A 13,079-nucleotide genomic window follows, 5' to 3' on the forward strand; every position below is an offset into this window, starting at 1 on the left:
ACCATAAAATTATTTTTGTTGCTACTTCACTGTAATTCTGCTACTGTTATGAATCATAATGTAAATATGTGTTTTCTTATGGTCTTTGGCAACTCCTGTGAAAGGGTCTTTCAACCCCCAAAGGGGTCACGACCCACAGGTTGAGAATTGCTGAATTACATTCTTCCCGCTCATTCTTTTGACTTTGGTTGTGGTGTTTTGTGGTGTAGATACTTCAAATTTTCTGTTGCTGAATTGACTGGTTTTTTTTCTTCTACAGATAGGGTTTGGGTCCTGTTTAGGACTGACCCTCTCTCTCTCTCTCCCTCCCTCCCTCCCCGCCCCCCCCCTTTCTTATTATTCCTTTACAAGCACTCCAACCTTGAAAGATTCAACTCCAAGGTCAGCAACCTCTTGGAACCAAATATTTTATCTAAAGGTGAAAGCCATAGCCGTGGTATCTGGCCCACTGCTCGTAGCCGGGATAATTCCCTTATCTTTGGAGACTTAATAGTACCACAGTTCTACTTTGTCTGACCCTGTACAAGTTCAGGGAATGGGGACTCAAAGATCAATGTCAACTGCAGTTCCCTGCACACCATTACCAGACTCCTGACCCTCGTGCGAGACAAGAGTCCACACTGAGCAAGTTCCGTACCGTGGTGTTCTGAAGTGGAAATCTAAGCTACCTCCGAGTGTTTTGACATGTGAACAATAGAGGTGTCAGGGCTGCCCATTTCCTCAGGGAGTCAAAAACTCTACATAATACCTCTCTAAAAACTCAGCTACCGATGGCTTACAGTGGAGTAGGAGCCTCACTACAGATACCAGCAGTCGATTAGCACATATACTGCATGTTTTATAGTGCGGAAAAATAGGTGCGAACACTGTGGGCCATCGCTGTTGACTACTGCTCCCTTCCCTGGCAAGAGGAAGGGTCGCGCGTCAATCATGTGCTCACAAAGTGACTGAGCCGTGCGTCAACTCCTGGGCTCTCTGCAACAGCACCAGCAGCTGGCTGCAGGGTCACTGCGGACACTTCTATGCAGTTATGATTTATGCTGCATCGTATGTCTATGAGCATGTCTTTTTTTTTTTTTTCCTGTTTGCGTTTCTTCACTTCCGCTGCAGACAGTGCCTTGGACAGTCTGTGTTTGTGTAAGTTTTGATTTTAACTTTTTAAATAACAGCTCTATGTGTGTTTTATGGTAGTAAATGACAGACTGTTATCTACATACATTGTATGCTTTTTGGTCTTGCTTGATATTGCTAGGGTTTGTGGTCTGTCTCTCCCCACCCCCAACTGTTACAAATCTCCAAATCTTATATATACAGTGGACCTGCCCAGTTGAGAACTGCATTGTTCAAGGGTTAACTGTAATAGGAAACACAAATCTATCAACCAGAGACATCGAAGTTAAAGCTGTCACTGTTTACTTTGGCTGGTCCCTACTCAGTCTAATAGCTCCTTCCTGTGTCTGCTGATAAGGGCCTGTGGGGCAGGCCGAGCAAAGTCCCAGGCACTCCCCACAGTCTGGATCCACAGGAGGGTCCCTCCCTGCTGCCAAACTTGGACACAGTCTAATCTCCTTCGTAAGTATACTCGGGTTTATTTTCAGAGGCAGACAAGTTCCCTTTCTTGAAGTGTTTTCAGTTGGACTTCCCTTGATAAGAGCAGTTTAATTGGTTTAAAACACATTAAAAGAAATAAATAACTTCACATGAGCCAGCAAGATGGTTCAGCGGGCAAAAACACTGACTGTGTAAGCCTGATGGTCCAAGTTAGATACTCAGAGCACACAGTGGGAGAGCTGATTCCTGATCATTGTGCATGGCCCTGCTCCGTGTGTGTGTGTGTGTGTGTGTGTGTGTGTGTGTGTGTGTGTGTGTGTGTGTGTGTAATAATAATAACAATGGTTGAGATGGCTGAGTAGGTAAAGGCGCTTGCCATGCAAGCCTGCCAACCAGAGTTCAATGCCTGGAACCCATGTAAAGGTAGAAGGAGAAAACTGATTTCACCAAGTTGTCCCCTGACTTCCACACGAATGCTGTGGCACACATACTACACACATACACACACAGCACACATGTACACACACATTTACACACACACACATTTACACACACACACACAAATGAAAAAGAAAAACTTCCCGTGGATACACACAAAAACGGAGTTAAACAACTCTAAGCATCTTTTCTAGTGTTGTTCTAATCCTGGGTTAAAACAGTCGCTGAACTTCCAGAGGCATTAAACACTCAGCCCTAAACTGAGCATAGTGGTATTTGTCTACAGTTCTAGCTCCTGGGGAGATCTGGAGTCTAAGTCAGGAGGATCGCTTAAGCCCGAGAGCTTAAAGGCAGGCTGACCCACATGATGAAACGCCATCTCAAGAAAAAGAAAATGTCCTTTTATTATAGGAACAGAACATTAAGTGTGCAGCAGCACTTGTAAACAGTGCTGAAGTCTGCTCCTCTGGAATGCACTTAGACCCTGAAAGGCTTTTATAGCCTATGTCCTACAGGGAAGAGGTAAAATATTTTGATTAAAATTTGATGAGACTATTACATATTTCAACATGATATGGCACATTCCTTTAACCCTAGCACTTGGGGAGGCAAAAGAAAGCTGATTTCTGTGAGTTTGGGGTCAGCCTAGTCTACATAGCAAGTTCTAGGTTAGCCAGCTACATAGAAAGACTGTCTCAAAAGAGAAAGAAAGAAAGAAAGAAAGAAAGAAAGAAAGAAAGAAAGAAAGAAAGAAAGAAAGGAGGGAGGGAGGGAGGGAGGGAGGGAGGGAGGGAGGGAGGGAGGGAGGGAGGGAGGAAAGAAGGAAAGAAAAGAAAAAATAGAGAAAAAATGATTAGACTCTTCAAACAGTGACACTTTCTTCTTTGTCTCTCACATGCACCCATGGGACACACAGGACAAGGGCAAGAAGAGACTACATCCTAATTGGCTTACACAGGCAATCACAAAGGGAGCTTCTGGCACAGCTACAATACAACCTAGAATTCCGGATCTTTAATTCTTTCAAGTCATTTGATATGGTAACCCAAAGTCAATAGAAAAATATATTTTTAAACAACACTTATGCGGGCCTTTCATTTCATGGGAGATTAAAATCGTGGTGAGCTGAGGGACGGCGTTCCCACGCCACATCAGACCTGTGGTGGTCATGTGTTTGGCTCTGGTTCCGCTGCTCCCACACTTAGAAATCCTGCACTTGCTAGGTTATTTTAGGAATGCTGGAGGGACCCAGCTCAGCAAGTGTTACAGATTATCTTCTGAGACCCAGAAACTCTTTCAAGAGTTTAAGCTTCTTGGGGAACTGAGAATTAAGGTTTGTTTGAGAGGGAAAAAATAAATCATAGCCACCAAACTGACCATCATAGGATATACGCCAGTCTGAGCTGCATGCAAAGAATTTTACCATTTAGAAATTAAGTAGAGAATAAATTAATTAAAAAAGAAATTAAGTCAAAAGTGACCAAGTTTTTGAACTCTCTCTCTCTCTCTCTCTCTCTCTCTCTCTCTCTCTCTCTCTCTCTCTCTCTCTCTCGTGTGTGTGCGCCTCTCTCTCTCTCTCTCTCTCTCTCTCTCGTGTGTGTGTGCGTGTGTGCGCACGCACAAGCCCAATGGTTGAAGAGGACAGAAGAATGTTGGGTCCCCTGGAGCTGGAGTTACAAGCAAACCGTGGAGCTGACCAATGAGAGACCTGAGTTCAGGTCCTCCGTAAGAACAGTCCATGCTCTGAACAGCTGAGCCACCCCTCCAGCCCCAAAATTGTTTTTATTTTTGTTCATTTTAAAGAGCAAACACTTCGCGGATTGATACAAAGGGCACAGAAGGGTTGAACATCAATTTTTAATAATGAAACCTTTTATCCAGTCCTCAAAATTAACCAAAGGAATGACACATTGTCGTTTTATCATTACCACCACTGTAAGAAGCCCTTGTTACAACATCCATCTACTGTCTCCAAGAACCCAACAGAAAGCCCATACATCACATCACCTAATGATCTACCAACAGATGAAACTGTAACCGACTTTAGACTGTAACCAGGAAACTATTACCAGGGATACTTCAATCACATAGCTGAAAAAATGGAGAAAAGACAGGTAAAAAAAAAAATCATCTTAACTTGTAGTAGTCTTTTTGCTTTTTTAAAATTTCTATAAAATACACTAATTTCCCAAAATAAAGAATATTATGACACATTGGTGTCAACTCACACAGATGAAAGCTGACGCCAGCTTTTTTTTCTAACTAAAGTTCATTTCCCCAAAACTTTATATATTACATGAATATCCAAGTAAAGTATTTTTTTTTAAAAAAAAATTCAACACAAAGGAACATAATATACAGCGTTTTTATATATATAAAAAAAATGGTTAACAGGAATGACTCCACTTCCAACCACATTGTGTATCTTTTTAAGACAATGGAACCTCTTGCCATTTCTTAATTCTTGAGTTCATGTCAATATTTCCCAGCTACTTTTTTTTTTCTTAAAGTTAAAAAAAAAAAAAAAAAAAAACGGAAAAGGAAAAGGTTGGTTGTCTGTTGACTTTTTCCTTTCTTAACTTACCCAGGTGAGAACTGTATAGCACAGTCTCATTCACTACCCGGCCGTCTTTCCTCTAGCTGTTTTCAGGACTACCCAGACCCACGGGGGCTGGGATGAAACTGGAAGAAGACACCACCGGACAGCAAAGGATGGGTCTAACAAGTTGGGCTCGGCTGGACCCTGCCGCCGTCGGAAGGCGTGGGCACCGCCGCGGCCAGCAAGCCTTGCAGAGCTGAACACAGTCACAGGAGTGAGCGGTCTTCCTGGATAAACTCGCCCTTCACATCAGTCCGCTGGGAGGGCTCCCACACCAAAGAGCGTGCTAACTAACCACGGGGTGGGCTGGCTAAGGGATGCCTTCACCAGAGAGCGAGCAGGCACACTCGAGACGTCTCTGTCAGTAGTGGTGGTGGGGTAGGAAAGAGAATGCTGTGTATTTCTTTTTATTTTTTTTTAATTTTTTAAACCTCCTGTATCGGTCAGTTCTGAGTGAAAACTGCAATGATTAAACACACACACCATGCACAGTCCATAGCACTGTGGGAATCCGGTAACACATGCAAGATGGTGGAGGGATCACAATGGATGGATGAGTGGGGACTTTCACAGTGTTTCTTACAGCCTTTGACGTCAACACGGGCGCACCTCTTACCACCGACTCACAAATGTTTACTGTGTCTCGGGCATGCAGGTAGTCACGTGAGGGGAAACCGGGGATTACGTTTCAAAGTCATTCACACACAGCCACCGCGACTACAGCTTCAGATTCTCCTACTTCCCAACCAACGCGTTGAGCTGGTGTCAGCAACCAAACACGTATTTTTAGCCAAGGGTTGTGCTTTTTTTATTTTCCTCCTGACTTCACCCACTCCACTCTAGGAAAACGAAAAACTCACGAAATGAAACCGAGGGTTAGGTCTTCGGGTTGGTTTTCTGATCAAAGCAGACAGATGGGACCGGGGCCACTGTCTCCCCGCCCCAGGTCCTTGCTGGTACTGATTCGGTTGTCTGTTTGGAAAACTGGCATTTTTGTCTAAAAGAAGTAAAATATCACCGGGGGAGGGGTGGGGGAGGGCAGCGAGCAGGGGAGGGGGGGAGATGCATTCTACGTCAAAAGAATCTCTTGCTCTCAGTAGGAGAGAATCCAGCTTCTCCTTAGCCATCATTTCATAAATTAATAATTTTTTTTTAAAAAAATCATAATCCAAAGAATTTGCTATTACAAGAAAGTTCAAGTTTTAAAAAAGCAAATAAATTAGTTAAGCCTTGTAAACAATTGTCCATTTTAGTTATACATCTTTAAAAAAAAAAAAAAAAGACATTGCTCTGTATAGTTCATCAGACAGTACAAGGCACGCTTTACACATGAGAACCCAGAGGGGCGGGGCTCCCGCAGGCGCCGCCCTCACCCTGCCCGCTGGGGTAACCAGGCCGGGGCTCTGGAGTCACGTGCCCATCCTCTGCTCAGCTCTCGAAGACTGGAAGTCCACAGATGTGCTCACTGCGTTGTGTGCTCTTTAGCCATGTGATAGGATGTTGTCCTTTCTCGGCGTGGAGTCTCCTCAGATGTTTTCCACAAAGCTCCCCGGGAAAAGGCCGGTCTTCCCATTTCTTTGTAACGTGCCTTTGAACCAGCCATCTTCGCGTTTTTTATGAACGAACACAATATCCCCTTCTTTGAGTTCAAGTTCTGCCTCACTCTGAGGCGGGTAGGAAACCACCACCCTGTGCCTACAAAAGAGAAGCAGACTATTCAGATCGGCAATAAAAAATGATGGGCCACCCTCCGTCTTCAGAGCCAACAGGATTTACACACGGATTTACAAGGGTTCATAAAACTCCAAATACAGCAAATCTCTGTTCAGCAGACTTGGGATTAACAAAGACTGAGTCTCAGTACTCATTTTAATCGACTAGTGATAGCCAGACTGGTGTGGTTGAGTTGGCTACACAGGCAAGAACATTTTTGTCGGCTTCTAGTATTTGTATCTTGGCCATACCAGAGGCTATGTTCCATATGGATTCTTTTTTTTTAAATATTTATTTATTTATTATGTATACAGTATTCTGTCTGCATGTATGCTTACAGGCCAGAAGAGGGCACCGAATCGAATTATGGATGGTTGTGAGCCACCATGTGGTTGCTGGGAACTGAACTCAGAACCTCTGGAAGAGCAGACAGTGCTCTTAACCACTGAGCCATCTCTCCAGCCCTCATATGGATTCTTAAGAGGGGAACCACTTGTGTCCTACCCACTCCTCTAGGAAGAGACGAGTAGATCTGATTTTGGAGCTCATTGGAGCTATGTCTTGCTTCCTACAGGCTGTTCTGCCTTCACACTGTGAGTCGGGAGAAATGGGGTGTCAGGTCTGTGGCCTGGGGGTCGACCTAGGAGGATGCCTCCTGTCTCCTTACACTGAGTTTGATATCCAGAAGGCAGTGGTTCTGAGGAAGCTTGCCTGCCTTACATAGCCGAGTCCCTTGTTGAGAAGAATGTCCCAAGGTCCGTACAGAGAGTAGAGAACTGTGGGTTCAAATTTTGTCCACCACCATCAGCAACGATGCTGCCATCCCAGTCTCCATCAGTCCCAATCTATTTGCTTGTCCTTGGTTCTCAGCTCAGATGGTGAGTGGCAGGAGGTGTGGCTTAAATACCCAGCAGCCTTGTGGATTAGCATCACCTCACCTACCCCCCTACCCCGTGCCTCCTCACTCTCTAGTGCAGGGTTATGGTTAGTTAGCAGGTGAGGAAGCGAAGTGGAGGTGACTTTGGGGTTCCTTTGCCCTGCCCCCAAGTCTTTTCTCTACTAGACATTATCTTCCTCCTTGCTCCTGCCTTTCCCAGGTAAAGTGGGTGGTGGTGATGTACCGTAGCCATCTTCCAGTCGACCTTGCCTCTGCTCCCTCTCACGCTTTCACAGTCTCCTTCTGCAGTGCCTAGGGATGGCCTGTGACAGCGTGAGCCATTTCAGAGGCTAGGAAAGATGGGGAAAACCAGGCGGCATGAAGGAGGGCTACCAGACACCCCGAATGAGGGCACCACATGAGGATCTGAAGCTTCTTCCCCAAATGAGTCAACAGTAACACAAAAGAGCCGACTTGAAAAAACGGGATCATCTAGGCTCAGGCGAGCATGTTTATAGCCTGGCTCCTCCTCCAATCCCCACCCCATAACAACCAGAATCTACCCACAGTAGGAAAGATCACAGCAAGTGGTCTCATTTTTTTTTTCACCAAAGCTAAACAGCTAGCCAACAATTACTCAGCTCCCTGGGGGGCGCAGGGACCGATTGACGCTCTCAGGTCTGCAGCTGAAGCACACAGCCCCCGGCTGGTTTACCCTTGCCAAGAAAGGTTCAGCCAACTCAGACAGGAGAGTTTACAGATGAGGTCAACCAAATGCAGAGCAGGGGGAGAGGCGAGGAGGCCCCGTGGGTGAAGGGGGATTGACACAGTCTTTATGGTCACTTAGAGCACCTTTACTTTGAGCCACTTAACAGGGTCTCAGTTTCCACCCCTGAGGACTGGTACTACAATGACTTAGGCAAAAAGATTTCACAAGCAGCATGATGAGATTTTTAAGAGTGATGTCCTAAGTACGGCGGCACATATATAGTTCATGCCCAGAATGTCAGCTTCCACTTCAAGCATGTGGCTTATTCAAGGGGACACAGGGGTCTGGAGGGGAATTTTGAGTCACAGGCCAGCCCATAACTAACCAATGAACTCAGGCCACAAGCTAAAGAACATCCCGACGCTGAGAGTTCACACACTTTAAGAATGACATAGAGGTTTGGAATCCTTTCGCCGACATCTTTAAAAGCAAGCTCACAACTTCATTGTGGGCTGATCTGAAGGAAGGACCCAGATGTGATTTCTCAGGTCTGATGCCAACAGGCTAAGAATCCACATAAAACGCAATGATGTAGTTGCCATTTGGGGCGAGTTAAAATTTAAGCAAAGCTTTGCAGTTCTGGAAGGGAACAGACCACTGACTGAAAGCATATTCCGAGTCCGCCTCTCACGAGATCCGTTTCTGACTGACAGTCCGCGAGCGGCTTTAAGGTAAAAATGGAACAAAAATAGTTTGAAAAACTCGAAGTGAATTAGATTAATATTTGCATGTTATAAAAATGCACTAAACCAATTTTGTCAGAAAGCTCAGAACTAGAATGGCTGCTGGGCTAAGAACATCATCTTCCTGCCAAGTTCCCAGTGGGAGCAAATTTTCATTGCTAAGTTATATAGACCTCGAGGGGGAGGGGTGGAGTGAGAAACCCTACTCATAATGGAAACTGTGACACAGTCTTCATCACGTGAGGACTGCCAGGTGCAGGCAGCGACAGACTCCACTGAGAAGAAGCCTTCCAGCTCAGCCCTTGGCCTGGAGCCTCGTGAGGTTGGTTTGTACTGAGACTTCTCACACAGACCCAGAAAAGCCAAGTGCTGGCAGGGTAGCCCAGTGAGCTCTGGCACGGAAAAGCTCTGCCAAGCTGAGTATTTAAAGAGACCAGCAAACAGATGCACGCACAGCTGGGAAGGCCTACATCTGCTGCCCCCACCCCCACCCCCTGCGTCGCTGGATTTATCCTTGCCTCTGTGGGAAGAGGGATCCTGGGCACTTCTGAACATCCTGAACCAAAGCCGCGTTCTGCACACCTTCCGTGGGACCCCCTGAGCTACCTCCAAAACCTGCGCCCCAATCTGTCCTTCTCACTGCCATCCTCACCATCCTGGTTGGCGACCTCGCCATGTTCCACTCCCTGCGTCTTGCATCATATGTCTTCCTTGTCCCCCAATCCATTCCACACGCAACGCAAAGATTTACACGGGGTGACTCTGCCTGTAGGTACCCATTGTGAAAAACCATTAACGGGATCTCACTGTCTGTAAGGTTAATCCTCACACTGCGACACAAAGCCCTCAGCGATCTGGCCTTAATCCTGCTTTAGAACCATAGCCGCCATTGACACCACAAACATTCCGAACACTCCCTGAAGCCCGACTAGGTCTTCTCTTCAAATACAGTCTCCCTTCTCCTGCCCCACGTACTGGCTCGTGCAGCTCCTTGCATTGGGAATTTCTTTGACGATATCTCTCTCCATCCACGCCCTATCAATCTCTCAAGATCTGGCTACAAATCTCCCCCGTGAAACCGCTGGCCCCATACCTGGAAGTAATTTCACGCTTGACTAGATCCCAGAGGACCCCATGTATATTTCTCATGGCCCTCAGCTCAGTCCACACTGGATTTTTACCATCTGTGTTCCCATGTTCCCGTCTCATTTGTTCTCTCTCTGCTTGTGGGGTGATGCCAAGTTCGGTCTATCTGCCTCACGCTACCAAGAGCAGAACATATGATGATTCTTATTCAGAATATTGAATGATTAAGAGATCTAATAACACAGCAAGCCTTTAAAAAATGTACGATATTCTTTTTTTTTTTAAATTTCAACAACATTTATTTATTTTTATTCTTCAATTTAGTATTATACACATGTTTTCCCTTACAAGATATTCAAAATGCTTCATTAGAACTATGGAAGAATTAAGTTCGATATTCTTTAAAAAACAAATGGCGCTGGGCAGTGGTGGCGCTCGCCTTTAATCCCAGCACTCGGGAGGCAGAGCCAGGCGGATCTCTGTGAGTTCGAGGCCAGCCTGGTCTACAGAGCGAGATCCAGGAAAGGCACGAAACTATACAGAGAAACCCTGTCTTGAAAAACTTAAAAAAAAGAAAATGGAATTCTGAGGTATGCCACAACACAGAGGAATCCTGACAGCATGATGCTCAGAGAAATAAGCCACACAAATAAGGAAAGCTATTCCAGGACTCCACGGATAAGGAAGCATCACGTAGAGAGAGAAAGCAGAATGGATGCTTCAGGGGCTGCAGGATGGGGGAAGAAACACGGACATGTGAAGGATACTGTTTCGGTGTGGGATGAAGACAAATTTCTAGAGACGGACAGTGATGAATGACCAATGTAAAGGCGCTCCACACATGGGACTTTACTTTTGAATAGTGGCAAATTTTAACTATATTTTATTTTTCTTTTTATTGAAAATAGATTCTATTTTCACCTACTATATTCTGATTATAGTCCCTCCCCATCATTCCAGTTCCTCCCCATCTCCCCTCTCACTCGGACCCAACCCCTTTCTGTGTCTCATTAGAAAAGATCAGGCTTCTGAGGGATAATGAAACAATATAACAAAATAAAATATAATAAGATGAAACAAAAACGATCACACTGGAGTTGGACAAGACAAACCAATAGGAGGAAAAGAGCCCAGGAGAAGGCACAAGAATCAGAGACCCACTTGTTCACACACTCAGGAACCCACTTGTTCACACACTCAGGAGTCCACTTGTTCACACACTCAGGAATCCCATGAAAAAACTACACTGGAAGCTATGGAATGCATGCAGAGGACCTGGTACAGACCCATGCAGGCCCTGTGAGTTCATACGAGCTTTGCTCAGTTGATTGAGAGGGCCTTGTTCTCCTGGCATCCTCCGCCCCCTCTTACACTCTTTCTGCTTCCTCTTCTGCAGCGTCCCCTGAGCCCAGGGGGAGGGATTTGATGGAGACATCCCATTCAGGACTGAGTGTTCCAGGATCTCTCACTCTCTGCTTTATGTGTCTGGCTGTGGGTTAACTCTATTTTACACAATTAAAAAAAATGAGATAAATCAGTGACTGCAAATAATAGAAATATTAGTTTAAAAAAGTGAGAGAGTGAAAGAATGCGGGATACCAGGGGTAGGTTACGTTTACATACGTGTGAGAAAGAAGGAGAGAGGTGGGGGGAGGAGGAGAGGAGGGCTGCCCGGGATTCTGGTTATTGGAAAGTACATCGGTCCTGTGAACGAAGCACACAGGTGTGGCTTGTTTTACCTCCAAACGGGCTTCCATGTCTACGTGGCTAGGACACGCACAAGAGTGGAACTGGAGAAACAGACTCTTTTGTTGTATGAAGAAGGTACCCAATAGACATGCCAAACTTCCGGTTTGGGCCATCCCATCTGGGCAGACACCGGCAACCTTCTGTTAGTACAGAATTTTCTATTCTTTCTTTTTTTTTTTCCTGCCTCCATTGGCTGTCTGTAGTTCACACATTGTCATTTCTAATGTCCCCTCACATGACTGCAGCGAGTCCCCCTGTGACTCTGAGAGCCACTCTATCAGCCTGGTCTGGGTGAGGAACCATTTACTGCTTCCTGACCGTTGTCACAGCGATCTGATATCCAATTAAGTATTTTACTGGCAAAAACCACCCTAGCTGGCTTTGGATCATGTGCAAAGTCCAAAGAAATTATGTCCATTGCTTCACCCCGTGGGCTCATTGTCACTGACTCAAAGAAATTAATCATGCTGGTTAAGCCCGACTGCCTTTCTGTAAATCTACCACTATCCAATTTGTATGTTTCTAAGAACGCTAGTTTAATCCCTGATCAAAGACCACGGGTTCTTTCCCAATTTGGGGTATGTGGTTATTGCTTTAATCCCTACACTTAAAAATACACGCAGGTAAAAGTAACTTGACACAATTCCGTAAGTCATCTGTGCATGCCTCTCTCTCTCTCTCTCTCTCTCTCTCTGTGTGTGTGTGTGTGTGTGTGTGTGTGTGAAGTCGCATGTACTTTCATTTTCCATCTCTTCTGAAATTTTTATTTCTACTTTCACTTTGCAATTTCCTAATTATGTTTCCTCCATCCTCTAAAGCAGAGCCTGAAAATATTTGCTCTAGTCTGTGTGCTGTGGTCAACGACACATCTCTGCCTCCAGGACACCATTCTATTTCTTGCTTGCTTTCTGCAGCGGTCTCTCTCATGAACACAAAAGAATCCCTTTGTTCCCCAGGAGACTTTCTCTCAGCTGACACCAAGACCTGTCAACACACTTCAAGGTTCATCCTTCCTTATTATGAGACCGCGCCCCTTCATGTCATGTGACGGCTCCTTCCCCTTGACAGCTGGGCTGCCTCAGCCCCCCCCCCCCTTTTTTTAAACTTTATCCCATCCCCCTGCCTCTCCCAGTGATTTATGAAATAGGGCCGTGGTGGGAAAGGGGACTTTCCACTTGTTCTTGCGGATGAATGTGGGCTCATTCTGTCCTGGCAATACACCCCAAGACATGTTTTCATGAAAGTCCCACGTGACGAACCCAGGGCTGGTGCGTTTTTTGCCACAGTTGTTGTATACCCTGTGAGTGAAGGGACAAAACACTTGATGTGCTTTCTGAATCACACGTCCTCCATTTGAGGCTCTGAGTACTTCTCCTTGTGTTGAAAGTTTTGAAATAGGCAAACAGGTAATCCTTAAACGACACGCTTCCTAGGTCTCTATTAACCCAAACCCTCCATTCCCCGTGGACAACAGACCACTTTCCCATTGTTTTTGCAGTCAGGCAGACTTAAGCATCCAAGCTCAATAAATACCATCACCAGCATTGTGGGAAGGCAAAGGGCTATGGAAAGTTGCTGGGGATGGCTATTACATTTAATATGCCATTGAGCATA

The 13,079-nt window shown here is 45.5% G+C and overlaps 1 protein-coding gene across 2 annotated transcripts in view; it reads right to left on the minus strand.

The window, feature by feature from the left end:
• Positions 1-3,832: 3,832 nt before the first annotated feature.
• Positions 3,833-13,079, minus strand: part of Sh3rf1 (SH3 domain containing ring finger 1) — a 163,910-nt gene continuing 154,663 nt past the window's right edge. For both annotated transcript variants that reach the window (XM_076553288.1, XM_076553289.1), the window contains exon 12: positions 3,833-6,283. In XM_076553288.1, coding sequence (XP_076409403.1) covers positions 6,115-6,283 — 169 coding nt within the window. In that variant the 3' untranslated portion in view covers positions 3,833-6,114. The remainder of the gene's footprint in view (positions 6,284-13,079) is intronic.

Source organism: Peromyscus maniculatus, chromosome 17 (assembly GCF_049852395.1).
Source record: "Peromyscus maniculatus bairdii isolate BWxNUB_F1_BW_parent chromosome 17, HU_Pman_BW_mat_3.1, whole genome shotgun sequence".
Lineage (NCBI taxonomy): Eukaryota > Metazoa > Chordata > Mammalia > Rodentia > Cricetidae > Peromyscus > Peromyscus maniculatus.